At 33.3% G+C, this 15,165-nt stretch overlaps 2 protein-coding genes across 3 annotated transcripts; both read right to left on the bottom strand.

Moving 5' to 3' along the window:
* Positions 1-37: 37 nt before the first annotated feature.
* LOC107959561 (tRNA-specific adenosine deaminase TAD3) lies at positions 38-8,574 on the bottom strand. Of its 2 annotated transcripts, none has more exons than XM_041112099.1 (10): positions 8,326-8,574; positions 7,387-7,560; positions 7,267-7,318; positions 7,075-7,148; positions 6,756-6,877; positions 6,056-6,138; positions 4,032-4,131; positions 1,792-2,244; positions 1,258-1,367; positions 38-381 (listed from the first exon to the last, which is right to left on the bottom strand). In XM_041112099.1, exons 2-10 carry the CDS (start codon positions 7,457-7,459, stop codon positions 207-209), a joined length of 1,242 nt encoding a protein of 413 aa, XP_040968033.1. In that variant the 5' UTR covers positions 7,460-7,560; positions 8,326-8,574; the 3' UTR covers positions 38-206. The 2 variants fall into 2 exon arrangements, with proteins under 2 accessions (XP_040968033.1, XP_016751125.1); XM_016895636.2 differs by having other exon boundaries at positions 8,038-8,540.
* A 2,503-nt stretch (positions 8,575-11,077) lies between these two features.
* Positions 11,078-13,391, bottom strand: LOC107959562 (protein NRT1/ PTR FAMILY 1.1). The gene is made up of 4 exons (XM_016895637.2): positions 13,220-13,391; positions 12,909-13,126; positions 12,270-12,826; positions 11,078-12,180 (listed from the first exon to the last, which is right to left on the bottom strand). The coding sequence occupies exons 1-4, from the start codon at positions 13,317-13,319 to the stop codon at positions 11,250-11,252; spliced, it is 1,806 nt and encodes a 601-aa protein (XP_016751126.2). The 5' UTR covers positions 13,320-13,391; the 3' UTR covers positions 11,078-11,249.
* Between the last annotated feature and the right edge of the window lie 1,774 nt (positions 13,392-15,165).

Genomic DNA, 15,165 nt, shown 5'->3' with positions numbered 1-15,165 from the left:
TGTCTTTCATTTCAAGTAGACTTGGAACATAAACAGATAAAATTAACTTGGATCAGCTAGTATTATCATCACTCAATTACAGTTACAGTTTCAATATCAATTAGCATTACAATTTCCATAACAAAAGATAAGAATACAAGATGAATTTCTAGAAATTTGTAAAAGAAAAATGGTATCGAACATGTCAGCAGGAAATATCACAAGAGCTATCTTTCTACTGGAAATTCAAGTTCAGGCATGACCACTCTGAAAACTGCATAGTGATGATTTAAGCTTTTCTCACCCTGTAACCTATGAACGCTTCCCAATGCCCCAGTTTCAGGATTCGGTAATGCATAAAATATGCGCCTAATTCTTTGATGAACAAGAGCCATGGCACACCTTCAAAATGCGAAACCAAATGTCCACGTTTCAGATAATGGCATCACATCCAAAAGTAAAATGTCAGCAGTATAGGTAAACAAAAAAATTTTCTCTTGCACAAATAATCATTTCCTTCGGCAAAATTTACAGCTCGGATTAAAAGTTTGTTGATAGCCGCTAGTTAGTGATGCACCAATCAAAGCCTTAAGATGATTTTAATGATCTAAAGAAGAAATGATCAAAAGGTTTTACCAGCCAAGTTTAACCGAAGAGGCTCAAGTGTAAGAAATATTTTCCACCTTAGCTACCATATTTAGCATAATGACTATTTCAACTTATGTTACTTGGACGTGTGTGCAAATGTTGGCATGCGCCAAACATGAGGTATGTTCTTCTAAGTTTTTCCATGTATTGGACAGTCGAGAGGTCATATTTCCATAACCATGTCCAAAAATGTGTTAGACAATACTTCAGAAGGGGAAAAAAAGAGTTGGAGCAACATGCATTTCAACTCCTAAGGACGAGTACTTGGTCGAGATTCATCAAAAAGATTATAGCTAAAATTCAGAAGACACAAAACGGCAGGTAGTTCTTGTTGCTTAACCAACAAGAATGCTCTTGAAGAGAAAAATAGCCTAAAATATAAGGAAAAGCAGACCCCTGATCAAATCTGTTGTGCTTTTATCCAGACACAAGCAAGCAACCACAAAGCAAATCCCATCCATCAATAGAAATTATCAAGGGTTGGTGTTTGCAATTAAATATTTCTAATCTTAATCTCAAATGAGATTAAATTAGCTACATTTAATTTATTCAATTTAAAATTTCTTTGAAATTATTTTATATCAGGTAAAATGTAAAAAGGAAGAGAGATAAGTTCTGTTAACGACTTACATTGCACAAGGCTCCCAGATAAGATAGATGTCATAGCCAGTACACAGATACGGCCTTCCTAAGGAGTTTGAACCTTCAGTATTAGCATCCTGCTCCCCTCTATTTTTGACCTAAAACAAATCATTAGATATGACTTTCGATTTGTCTTGTTATGTAAATCTATATTTCAAATGGTATTCTTATGAAAAACTAGTAAAAACAAACCTTTCAAAGAGCAAACTTAACCTACTTCACGTACATTTGACAATTTGCTATTAATGATCAAAAAATTGTTCTTGTTTAGAAAACCCCAGTTGATATAATTTTTGTTAAAGCCTCAAAGTAAACTGCGAAGAAAAATGAGGAAAAACCATTACATTTGTTTTTGTTTGATAAAAGAAACCTAGAAAAATCATAACATATATATATTTGCATGCAGCAAACAGATACTTCACCAGAATTCTAAAACAAAATTGCAGGATATGCCCCCATCTTAACCTCTGTTTATAAGGATCACCAAGACAGAGGTTCAGAAGCAGAAGAATGTTAACTCACATTTTCAAGGTCGACCCTTTGTCTCTTTGCTAGAGAACCTGAGGAAGAAGAATTACAATCAACTCCATATGACTTCTCATTATGCCCAGAACCAGGGAACAAGTGTCTGTCCCTGGCAGCAGAAGCTTCTATAGCAACAATGGCAGCATGTCGTAATGGGTGACAATAACAAGGACTTGAATGGAATGATTGTTGTGCAAACCACCAAGGGTTTAAACAAGATACTGCCTTGTAACATTGTTGGAGATTGTTAGCAGACCCATTTGAAAGGAAAGTTATATCTTTTGCTGTGATGTTCGCATCATCATGAGAAGTGAATCCTTCTAACTGTTTAAAGTCACAGGTTTCAGTCTTTGCTTTGCTTGTTCCCATATGCCAAGAGCAGACTTCATCACATGCACTTGCAATTATCTGCCCAACTAATGGATCCACTATCATAGCAGCATTGACAATCTGCAGAAAAATGCAGAATTAGACAAGAATAACATACTATCCACAACCAAAAGAAACTAAGGAACGAAGCACCACCGAAAATGGATTACAAGGAAAAGTGACTGATTTCTACTTGGCCTTACTAATTTAGGTTGTACTGTATGTGGTTTATATTAGGGAAGAGCTCATATGCATAGCTTATTCTGCAACATCTGTTGCACTGATCATTGACAATTTGAACTACAGACTTAAGATTTAGACGTTTCCTTCGAGTTTATCCTTTTTCTTTAGCTTTCTTTGTTTTCTCAATCTTCTTTCAATTTTACTATTGACATGGCATTGCCAAGATTGCAATCAACCATGTTAAAATACTAATATTTGAAAAATGATAAATTCATATAAGTGACAAGGCAGGAACTAAAAGCACTTTAACGAAAGCTATCTCCTCAAAGGTGATTTCATAAGAAGCAATAGACAATTCATTAATAATCACATGCATCGAATCTATTTTCTAGTGAACTCTTAGGTCTTAGCAGAACAGCACATCATACCAAGAGATTCTACAAAAGCTAAATCGCACAAAAAAATTAAATCCTACTTAAAGATAAATAACACTAAGGTATAAGTAAAACAATTGTAGCCTTTATAAAGTCCTACATCAGCATAGGCTGAATAGACACCACAATACTACTTCTTTCTGACACTTGTCTTGTTTTACCTTGATACGCAACACAAAGCATTATAAAGACTGTAGCCCCTTGTTTAGGGTGCAAGGCACATTCTTGGTGCTAGAACCTTTATATTGCCTAATGCGCAAGGCACAAGAAAAGCATCCACTTGAGTGAGGCCAGGCACAATAAGTATGTGTGCGTTTTATATGATCTCCAGTTTATCCTACAAAGATGCAAAACTTTCCTTTCTCTTTTGTTGGTCAACACGCAGGATTTCTTTATAATCCTTTGTCTGCAATTGAATACTCAAATATGAGAAGGCAGAAAGTTTGGTACTGTCCTCTTTCTTACTAATAAAGGTGAAATTAATGAAAATAAAAGAAATTAGATATCATCTATGATCTATCATCTTACAAAAGCGTGCGTAGGCTCACCAAGCATGCATCTGACCAAATAAGACCTAGAAAGGGTCTTCAGGACTTTTGTTATTTGATCCTAAGGGACAATGCCTAACTTGTAACAACATTGGTCTAGTGTTACTAGCAGCCTCTGTAGAGTGAAGTGTCATGTCTTGGCCAATGTTGGTAATGAGTGGGGCTTGGGTACAGATTTTACATTCAAACCTTAGCACAATTCTCTCATATACATAGGCTATTTTAGATTTTATTTATATTTATTAGAATTTCACCTATTTTCCAAGTATTAGGACTGTAGGGTTTTATTTCCTAGTGTGCATTTTTTTACGTTTAGTGTTTAGTCAAAAATGTCCAGGTCATTCAGATTAATATATTTTGAGATACTGAGAGTTCAGATATTTTGATATCGAATTATTGGGACACTTGAGAATTTTAACTAAGATTTCAGATTACTGATTGAGTGTTTCGACTTGACAATACTTGTTCTAGGTCAAGCATCTTATGTTATCTTGAGGTCCACTTCAACGAAACAATCATAGGGTCCTACTATTGTTAGCCTACTAGAAATCACTACGAACTCTTATATTCTAAATTACTTATAGAAGCTATCCATTGTATAGGCTCTGTAATTGCAAATGGACTGGGATTCATGCATTCAAGTATCCCACACGTATCCTCAAACAATAAAGCTGGTGCATGAGAAAAGAATTGACATAATTACCAAATGATCACCAGATTTCGCCAACTCTACTGTAGACTTCATAAAATTGAAAACTGCTTTAGAATCCTCCTCACTAAATCCAGTAATGCCAGGAATATTGCTGCAAATGGAACAAAAGGGAGAGAAAAAGTAAGCATATAAGGAACATATTATAGCATGTGGCAGCTGCAAACGACAGACAAAATAATTTTAGCACCACGAATAATTAGAACTAAACATTTAAGAATCCAAGCACCATTTCCAACTCTAAATCCCACCAATTAAAGGTAATGGCCAATATGCAGTTCAAAATATTCCACCTGTAACCGAAGCCGGTACTTACATAATGATTATAATCCACTAAAATATCCCTTAGTTTGAATAAGCACATGAACACCATTTCCCATCCTTCTACATTTATTTTCTCAGGCAAAGCATTTTATGCATTAATATATCAAAAAAAGAAGAAAAATCAATAAAAAACTTTTTAGGCTATTGTTTCACACTATTAAAGTAAGAGCATATTTTGAGTACTAAATGATATTGCAGTTCACAACATTTAGATCTCAAGGGAGTTCCACTATGTAACAATTGCTATTTTTTTCCTCAAAGATTTGACACCATTTTAGCTTCTTATTAAAACTCAATAAACAGTTTTAGTCCTAATAGTGGAGTTGACTAGTCAATAGCCCAAACTTTAAAGCACACATTTAGACTATCGCAGCTTCGTAAGTTATATGATGTGTCTGACTATTGCCTCTTTTCTTTTTTGGTCATCCAACTATCAATTTTTTTTTTTAATTAGGTCACCCAAGTAATCAAGATTGTTTTTTTCGTCCATTTCTGTTAAGTGCTGTTAAATCTCTGATGGAAGGGTGACATGGCAGTTAAAAATTGGTATAATAACAAATTTAGCCCTCAAGTTTTACATATTATTTCGATTTAGTCATAATTTTAAATTATTAACCCTCAAAATTTACAAATGGTCTCAATTTGATCCTCAAATTTAAAAGAGTTTGGCGGACTTTTGTTAATAGCGATTTAGTTGAAGGAAACACAAAGCGAAAGAGTCTTGAGCATAACTGACATTTAGCCTTGTTTGATTCAGCCAACACCATTGTTGTTTTTCCCTCTTTTCTATACATAAAAGGGGTTCCTTTTTCCCTTTCATGCTTCCATCTTTTTGGGGGTTCTTCAAAGAAACAACAATCTAAGAACAAAAAAAAAAATGGAGTGGCATGCTTGTCTTGATGAATATGAAAAGCTTGTTATAAGGATGAGTACACCCTGGTTCGTATTATGTTTCATTTTGATTCTGGGTTTCAAAGCTTTTTTTTTTTTTTACTCATTCAAGCTCCTATTTTGGGCTTTTTTATTTTCATCAGGTTGATAGAGCTAGAAGACATGGAATTTTGTTGAATGCTGTTCAGGTTTTGACAGATCTGAATCTTTCAATTAAAAAGGCTTATATTTTATCTGATGGACAATGGTTCATGGATGGTAAGCTGAATTTTTTCATGATAAAGATTTTGAGGATGAAATTGAAACCATTTGTAAATTTTGAGGGTTGATTTTTTAAAATTATGACTAAATCGATATAATATGTAAAAGTTGAGGGCTAAATTTGTTATTATACCAATTTTTTAACTGCCACGTCACCCTTCCGTCAGAGATTTAACAGCACTTAACAGAAATGGACCAAAAAAAACATATCGATTAGTTGGGTGACCAAATTAAAAAAAAAATTGATAGTTGGGTGACCAAAAAAGAAAAGAGACACTAGTTGGGTGACCTGTGGTGTAGTTTACCCTATAACTTAAAGACCTTGAACCATAAAATTCTACACCTCAAATTTGCAACAGGTCACTAAATGGTTAAATATTTAAACTGAACACCGTTCACTTCTTCACAGTTCATACAATTTCTAAGTAATGGTTATCAGTTGCATACCCTTTCTCAGCTTCATATCAGTGTTTATAAAATTTATGATTAATGCCTACCAGACTTTAACTCAAAAAACTGTAAACCAAAGATGTAGGGCTTACTAGGTTGGCGGATGGTATGAGGTTGGCCATAGTTTGCACTGTTCTTCCCACTCTTCCTTTGATAATGCAGCATATTTGTTAACCTACAAGTCATTTAGGTAAATGTGAAATATAAACAATAGCTTAAAAGTAAATCCAAAAAGCCATGCCTTCAGTAGAGGAAGCTTCAAATAAAAACATTTGACAGGAAGATGTCAAGGAAAAGAACTGTTCAATAAAAAACTTCCAACTTCCCTTGATTTTAGCCATATGAAATTATTAACAAAAGAATGAGAAAATAAATGAGAGATTCCTACAGAATAACTTAGAAAAGCACAATGTGGCAATGGAGTAATAACAACAGCAGACAGTGACAAAGTGGGAGAGAGATAAATATAGAGGTGCACACACAAGCATAAGAGAAAGAATGGAACAAAATATAAAGGGTGCAAACTATGTCCTAAGTTTTGAAACAACAACCATTCCATAAAGAGCGCAAAAAGGGCAATGAAAAAAGCTATAAAAGAAACAAGTTAAAAGAATCAATTGTTGATGGCACCTCCATCGCACATAAAGCAACGGCAGTAAGCCATGGCTATTATTTGTTGTTACACGCAAACTTCAAAACTCTTTTGATTTTGTATTAGATGACCCACTGGTCAGAAATAAGATGAGTATTAGAGAAAATAGTATTACAAAATATAAAAAGAAGATAACCCACTTCAGTAATGAAAGGAGTCAAGTGGTAGGAATTGACGATATCTTCCACATCCGGTGGCATTCTATTAGATTGTGTTTCATTTTCAGAAGCTAAACATAATACGACATACAACTCTGGTTTTCCTGTCACATGAGGCAATTGTCACAAACATATACTCAAAAGAGAAACTTAGCTCCTCCAACAATTGAATACAGCTGGTATTAGTTATTATGAACATTTGAATGAAGGTCTGTTGATATGGAAATGAAATAAAAGGAGAAAATTTCAAATGTACACTTTTGTAAGAATAAAGAAAAGGGATAATATTAGCATTACTAACCCCCTTGAAGTTGCTTTTTCTGAATCCGCTTCAAATGCTGGAGATTTTGAAGGGGTGCAATCTGATTAAGCCGCCTACCATTCCCATTCCATCCAATTCCATTCAAGAAAAGTAATATTAGTAATTACTAATACAATCCATAATAAAAAAATAATTATAATAAAAGTAAAAGAGGTAGTATTATTACCTTACCTTATGATAGTATTGGCATGCTTCGGTTCAATTAAGGCAGCATAAACCTTTTCTGTATAGTGTATATATCAGTAAATAATCAGAAAAAAGAGAAAAAGAAATGAGAATTGATGATCTCACCGGTGGGTTGGTGGGTGGGGGAAACAGGGGGGTTGGGTGGAATATGGATGACTTGCTGCTGCTGCTTGTTCATTGTCAAGGAACCAATATGGGCTTCTCCAACAGAGCAGCTGGTTCCAAGATTTCAACTTCAGCAAAGTTGTGCTGCCCAAAATCCCTAGAACTTTGCTGTAACTGTAATGTAACGAAATAAAATAAAACAGGCTGCATTCACCAGATATAATAAAATAAGGGTTTTTTTTATTAAAGTATATTAGATTATACTGAAAATTTCATTTTAGTCATTGTACCTTACTAAAAAGCACCATTTTGACATTAAAATCGTTATCAAAATTGGTCATTTCTGAAATAGTTTAAAAAAATTATTGTATAAAGAGTGTTAAGATCAAAAACTCAAACTCAAACTTAACAAGTGAAGAAATATTGAATTTCACCAAACGCAACCATAGTAGCTATTTACAATAGACAGACTCAACAAACTAAATTCTCAAAAATCTAAAAATGGGTTCAAAGCTTCCGAATGAATGTTCTAAAAATCTAACGGGACTACAAGATCCCGAGGCTTCGCTTTCATTGCTTTCCGTGATAAGAAAGCTACAAGGGATACTACCGAAGGAATCACAGGTCAGAATATTGACGGAAGGAACATACCGCGGGAAACGGCGGTGTACTTCGAGGAGGAAACGGTGGGTACAACAGCAGTGGAGGAAGCGGAGGATTTGGTGGTCTCCAAGGAAGCTATGACGGCGGAGGCCGTGATGGTGATGGTTACTTAAGAGACGGCGCTGCGGCGGAAATCAAACAGGAAGGTCTTGAGTTTAGGGTTTAAGTGGGCTTGGACTTCAATGTCATGGGGTTTGGATTTAGCGGTTTTCAGGTTCTCTGGTTCCTCAACTGGCTGGCATCTGTTATAACATAAAAATGTATGTAGTATAATACCTTGTTTTAGAGGGGGAAACAAGCTAAAGAGACTTCAGCATGCGATAATGGGAGCTAAGAACTAAGAATTTCGTCAGCAATGGCTTTTCTCATTCTTCATCTGCCGTAACCCAGGCTCTGATTTGCATGGTATATCTGATGATATCAATTTCATTTTTTACCCGACCATATGTCTTAAAAGCATGATTTGTTCAAAGAGTGTACCATTTTCTGATCGTGGTACCTAAATATTTTCTTTTACATTGTCTAAACCAATTCAATCTAATGAAGTTTAAATAAGTTGATACGCCCCTCACGTAATCATCTCAATCAATAAGAATGTGAAATTGGTATCCTGAAATTAAATATATGTATATAAATTCTTAATAATTCTAAAAATAAAAAATTATATAATTTATAAAAATGTTGACCCAAGTTGGCCAACGAATATTAATTTGAATTGCTAATATTTTAAGAAAATTTTAAGAAACATATATTTTTATTTTTTTAAATATCGTCTAATTTTTTTCCTCTAAAATATATATTTTTCGGTATTCATATATTTAATTTTTGTTCTTTCTAATTTTCTTAGTTTTTTATTTGTGTTTTTTTTCAATATATTCTTTGGTATTTTAGCTAAAAAAAAATATTGCATTTTTCTAGAGTGTCTACATTAAATTTTGACATTTATTTTTTATAAAATTTTAACTAAATATTTACTTTTTTTATATTTTGTTTTGAATTTTATAATTTTCTAACATTTAATTTATTTAAAATAATTTTTCTATTTTCTAGAATTTTTCTATATTTATGTTTTTAGAATTTATATATAAATATTAAGGAGAATGTCATATCTCACTTTTTAATTAGCTTAAAATATCGCGTGGTGCATTCTAATTGGATCACATGTTAGCTGTTTTTTTAACACCGTTAACATTAGTGGACTAAACCAATTAATGAAATGTCATTTTAGGTACCAATTCAAGCAAAAGAAATTTATATACCAAAGTGAAAAAAGTTACATATATATATTGGTAACAAGGAAGGGAGTTAAAAAAAATTACCAATAGCTAACAGGTTCAAACACCCAAACATCCTATTCTGACAAGATGATTGAGTAAAGAGGGGGCATTATGAAATATAGGAATACCAACCGACGCTTCCTTCATCGTACCAGCCAACGAATGTGCGACGGAGTTTATCTCTTGTTGGATCTATTTAAAGACAACATTCCAATCAAAACTTAATAACGCCCGAATTATGATAATCAAATCTCTTTGAATACCCTTTTTCAAGTCACCAATGATCTCTTTAAAAATAAAAGTATAATCTATTTCTACAAAGATATCAAAATTATATATTTTAAGAGATGAATAATACTTTAAACTATTTTAGGAATGCTTTAAGCTTTTTTTCACTTCTATTATTTTAAATATTTTAATTAATTATATAAATATATGTTTAAAAACTAATTTCAAACTTCTAAGTTTTTTTTTTAATATATCGTAGAAATGATATCATTAGTTTTCTTATATAATTATAGATTAGTATTTGCTGTATATTCTTCTAATTTCACAAATAAGTTTAAAAATTTATTATATGTGTTATTTTTTAATTTATATTTATGTTTTTTAATACTTTACTATATCTTATGAAAATACTTATCATCATTCTAATTTTACTTGTAAATTTAAAAAACTCTATTAATAGTGTATCAAATATTTTTCCAATAAATATAATCATTAATTGATTTAAATGCTTCATTTGTTTTTGTAAACTCATAAATTTAAATTTTAAAGAGTTGAGATTTCATGAAGTGTCATATTAGAAATATTTTATAACTTTTAAATTTGATTTAAAATGATGTATGTATTACATTTAATTTTTTTAGAATTTACATATAAATATTAATAAAAATGTCATATCTCACTTTTTAATTAGTTTGAAATAAGAAATAACAGATTCGAACACTTAGACATGCTATCCACTCTGACAAGATGATTGACCAAAGAGGGGACACTATGAAATATCTGAGTACCAACCGATACTTCCTTCATTATACCAGCCAACGAGTATACAATGGAGTTTGCCTCTCGTAAGATTTGCTTAAAGACAACATTCCAATCACAACTTATTAGCTCTCCAACTATAAAATTCAAATCTCATTGAATACCCCCTTTCAAGTCGCCAATAATCTCTTTAAAAATAAAAGCACATAAAGATATAAAAAATTATACATTTTAAGAGATAAATAATGCTTTAAACTATTTTAAGAATGCTTTAAGCTTCTTCTTTTTTACTTCTATTATTTTAAGTATTTTAATTAATTATCTAAATATATGTTTAAAAACTAATTTCAACTTCAAAGTTTTTTTTAATATTTCATAGAAATGATATCATTAGGTTTTTTATATAATTATGGATTAGCATTGAGTACATTGACAATATATTTTTTTAATTCTACAAATAAATTTAAAATTTTATTATATGTCTTATTTTTTTATTTATATTTATATTTTTTAATATGTTATTATATCTTATAAAAAAACTTGTCATCATCCTAATCTTATTTATAAAGATTAAAAACGTTATTAACAATGCTACAAATATTTTCCCCATAATTATATCATTAATTGATTTAAATGCTTCGTATGTTTTTGTAAATTTATAAATTTAAATTTTAAAGAATTGAGATTTGATGAAGTGTTATGTTTGGAAATATTTTATAGTTTTTAAATTTGATTTAAAATGATCTATGTATTACATTTCAAACTTGTGAAAATCTATTATCGCATTAGCATATGATGAAATAGGGAAAGCTACATACACTAACAGAGGAGATGATTTCTTCCTCGCATTTTTACACTAATCAACAAAGCTACGTATACTTCAAACTATAATAACAATAATAATAATATTTTAGTGCAAAAGCATAGAAATTATATTCAATGGGGAAAAACAATGGGGGATCCCTTTCCCTTGGCATGGTCATCTGCTTCTAATTCATCCTCCATGCCATCCCCTTCATCCCATTCTACTTTGTTCTCGTTCTCAGTTGATCCAAAAGCCCAAATACATAGCAAGTAATAGAAGACATTAACCACGCTAAGAGCTGCAAGAAGCCAATAATAATAGTCATAATGACCCTTATTAAGGCTGTTTGACACCCAGCTCACTCTTCCATGTGTTTTGGTCACCTTATTCAATATACTAACAATTAGACTCCCAATCAAGTTCCCCACTGCCATGCCAAGGGTAAAAAGAGCCACTCCAATGCTGGCCATGCTCTTAGGGAACTGCGAGTAGTAGAACTCTATCTGCCCAATTGCGTTGAGTCCCTCGGCTAAACCAATCAGGCAGTGCTGTGGCACCAACCACATGGCACTCATGTGCACCACCCCATAGGGATTATCAGCCAATCCTTGTCTTATTGCCGCAGCTCGTCGCTTGCTCTCCACCAACCCTGCCACCGCGGTTGCCACGCAGGATATTACTAAGCCGAACCCCATTCGTTCTTTTAGGCTGAGTCCTTGTGACCGTTTAGTGAACTTGGATAGCAAGGGAACTATGATTCGATCATAGGCAGCGACCCATATCGTCAACGTGATCATTGCAAACACACCGAAGGAACCCGCGGGGACTTTTAATCCTCCAGGAATTAAGTGCCTGTCCATGGAATTAGCTTGGAGCACCGGGAATGACTGTTGGCTTATGGTTACGGCGATGATGATCCCACTAGACCAAATGGGGAGCACTTTGATCAATGCTTTCAACTCTTCCACTTGTTTGACGGTACATGGATTCCATGGATTTAAAGCCCTCCCATCCATGTCTATGTCCTCGGGGCTTCTAATCATACATGCTTTGTTAAGAAACCTGACATGAAATTTGACGTAATCAACTATCTGGTACAGTGTTCACAATATATGTATATGTGTGCGCGTGTGAATGTATGCGTATGGTACCTCAATTTTTCTGTGGGTGTAATAAGCTTGGAGCCTTTGTGAAAGTACCATATGGCTCCACCAGATTCCATTGGTGGCAAAACCAAGTCTCTATTGTTCCAAGCGGCTTCCGTGACTTGGGCAAAGCTTGTAAACAAACTCCTATTCGGCATCAACTTGATGTAAAGTGGTGAACCCAATAGGAACATGACTGTGGAGATGAACATGAGCCCCACAGGAACTCCGAAGCCCACAACCCACCCGGCTTTATCTTGAATATAGACAATAACAGTTATTGAAATCATGATCGCAAGTCCGACCGAAGCGTAATACCAGTTGAAGAAGCTCTGCATGACCCTCTTGTTCTTGGGATTGCTAGGATCATAGAGCTGATCAGCACCAAAGGCCAAGGAACACGGCCTAATGCCACCAGCTCCGATCGACATGAGAACAAATGACCCGAACAGATACGCCAACTGCGCTGAGTTCGCTTTCACACAACTTCCTGTCATGGGACTGTCGCAATGAGGAGGCCGTGCTTGTGGAAAGACTGCAGTTAACCATAATAAGCTCATTCCCTGCCCACAGCAATCATACATAATACGTTAATAAACCCGTCCTTTGTTCCCTTACGGATTTATAAGAAAATACTTCGCTTACAATAAGGCTGGTGACCGTCCCGAGTGCAATAACAAGAAAGCGGCCAAGGAAAGAATCGGAGAGAAAAGCCCCAAGGATTGGCATGAAATTGGAAATTGCAGACCAGATGAAGAGAACGTTAGCTCCTGTGGCAATGGACATGTGATATTCATTCGTTAAGTACAAAATCATATTTGGTAAAAGACCAAAGCTTGCAACTTTCTCAAACGTCTCATTTGCTGCACAAAAACAATCACGATTTAATCAGCATACAATACCCAAATCCCTTTACATCTTAAAAAAACCAAGAAACAAATCAATTCAAGCCTTACATATAACAAAAGGCATGGTCTTAAGACCACCCAGTTTCCTGGTGACATGCTTCTCTTCATCACCACTTTTCGTTTGATCAGGGTTCTCCATTGATGCCATCCCCTGCTGGTGCTGCTGGAAATGCAAAAGCCAGAGAATGAACTTGCATGTGTCTTGTAGGCATCAAATATAATCATCTTGGCTACCTAAGTTTCGTCTTATGCTATTAGGTATCAAGCGGCTCTGCCGTCTCTAGTAATTATTAACCAAGTATATTCAATATTATATTCCTATAAACTTCGTTGAAAATAAGTAGCTCGTTTTGTATTGAATTATTGGATGAAGTTCATGAGACGAAACAAAAGCTTTGTAATGAAATTGTAATAAATACGATATGTTACGTTTGTTGTAGCCAAGATGTTGATGCATTTTTTGTGTGTGCACAACTAATTTTTGCCAAGCACGTCATGAACGAATAGATTACCCGTAAAAATGATCTCGTAAATCTAAATATGAAAATGCTTTAGGATATGATTCATGTATATTATGTAGATTTACCATTACCTCAATCAATTAATAGATTCCAGAATTAACATATTATTTCCTTTAATATCTACCATCTACAAAATCTGTATTGATGATACATTTAAAATCTTACTGCGATCCTAAAGTTAAATAGTATACATAAATGGTTTTTTTTTCTCATTTAATATTTCATATTTTTTTCCTTCCTATTTTATATTATACTGAATATTGTCATTAACTGCTCCATTGTTTCCTAAACATTTATCTTTTTTAGATTTACCTGCCAAATATATCTATCTTAATAATTAATAATTACCTTAAAAATACGTAACACTTACTAATAATTTCTTCAATTCCTATTTATGTAAAATTATAGTTTTTTTTTGACAGATTACATCCTTTATTTGAAGGATTTATTATAATTTCGATAAATTACATTTTTAGTCCTTGCCTTTTTGTTTTTTTAAGGTATTTACTGCTTTTTGTTTAAAATTATTATATGCAAAATATAAAGTTAGATTTTAAATAAATTATCTATATATTAAGATTTTGTTTAATTGAATTAACTTTTAATGTTATGATATGAATATTAAATTGTTAAGTTTAAAATATCGTTTTGAAAAAAAACATATTAACAACATTAATCGAATTAATTTTATATTTTTTAAATATAATAAGAGTTAATTACATTTATTGATTAAAGTAGAGCAAAGATAATTACAAAAAATTAAATATTAACAATTTTAATATTAAAACTATAAAATAAACTCTGAGATATTATTAATAATATTATTTAAATTATTAATAATTAAGAGTCATCCTTCAGATAGTTGATCATACATGGGCGTATGACCACCCATCAAGGGGACATGAATGTCTTCACTCCTAATGGGGATTGAACCCGTGACTTATGGCTTATAGGTCATCACTTAAGAAAAGTGGTACCTTATATGTAAATGACCTATGTGCCTTAAGATTGAGCCTTTTGGTGTGCAGGTTAATGATTTGCATGATTAATGTTATGCCCTATGCTAACATCACTCCCACGAACTTCGTAGGTGATATCATCACCAAATGAGACACTCTCGATTCTATGAACTATGCATCTTTAGGTAGCCTCTTGAGGCACATTGGCTCTTAGTAGAGTACAAGAGGACAAAACCCTCACCAAAGGACAATACTTAACATTGTTAGGAGTCCGGCTGATTACATAATTGATATTACACACAATGTTAACACCTCTCCTGTAAGCTTTGCAGGTCATATCTCCATGATCTCCACCAAATTGAGGCGCTCCCGGCTCTGTAAACTAGGCCTCTTCAGGCAACCTCTTAAGGTTCACTGATTCTTGATAGAGTACGAGGGACAAAACTCTTACCGGGGGACAATATCTTACCATTGTCAGGGGTTCAACTGGCTGCCTAATGAGCAACACTTTGAA

The sequence above is a fragment of the Gossypium hirsutum genome, chromosome A05 (assembly GCF_007990345.1).
Source record: "Gossypium hirsutum isolate 1008001.06 chromosome A05, Gossypium_hirsutum_v2.1, whole genome shotgun sequence".
Classification (NCBI taxonomy): domain Eukaryota; kingdom Viridiplantae; phylum Streptophyta; class Magnoliopsida; order Malvales; family Malvaceae; genus Gossypium; species Gossypium hirsutum.
The sequence above is the reverse complement of the archived record's forward strand: the minus strand, read 5'-3'. Positions and strand labels throughout refer to the sequence as shown.

Excerpts from the sequence above, each read along its gene's own strand:
- LOC107959561 (XM_041112099.1), bottom strand. The coding sequence starts at position 7,459 with ATGAACAAGCAGCAGCAGCAAGTCATCCATATTCCACCCAACCCCCCT. Across the intron at positions 2,245-4,031 it reads CGAAATCTGGTGATCATTTG|ATTGTCAATGCTGCTATGAT; the intron begins GTAATTATGTCA and ends ATTTTTCTGCAG. Across the intron at positions 1,368-1,791 it reads AAAGGGTCGACCTTGAAAAT|GTCAAAAATAGAGGGGAGCA; the intron begins GTGAGTTAACAT and ends GATTTGTTTTAG.
- LOC107959562 (XM_016895637.2), bottom strand. The coding sequence starts at position 13,319 with ATGGCATCAATGGAGAACCCTGATCAAACGAAAAGTGGTGATGAAGAG. Across the intron at positions 12,827-12,908 it reads GGACGGTCACCAGCCTTATT|GGAATGAGCTTATTATGGTT; the intron begins GTAAGCGAAGTA and ends TGCTGTGGGCAG. Across the intron at positions 12,181-12,269 it reads ACACCCACAGAAAAATTGAG|GTTTCTTAACAAAGCATGTA; the intron begins GTACCATACGCA and ends ATTTCATGTCAG.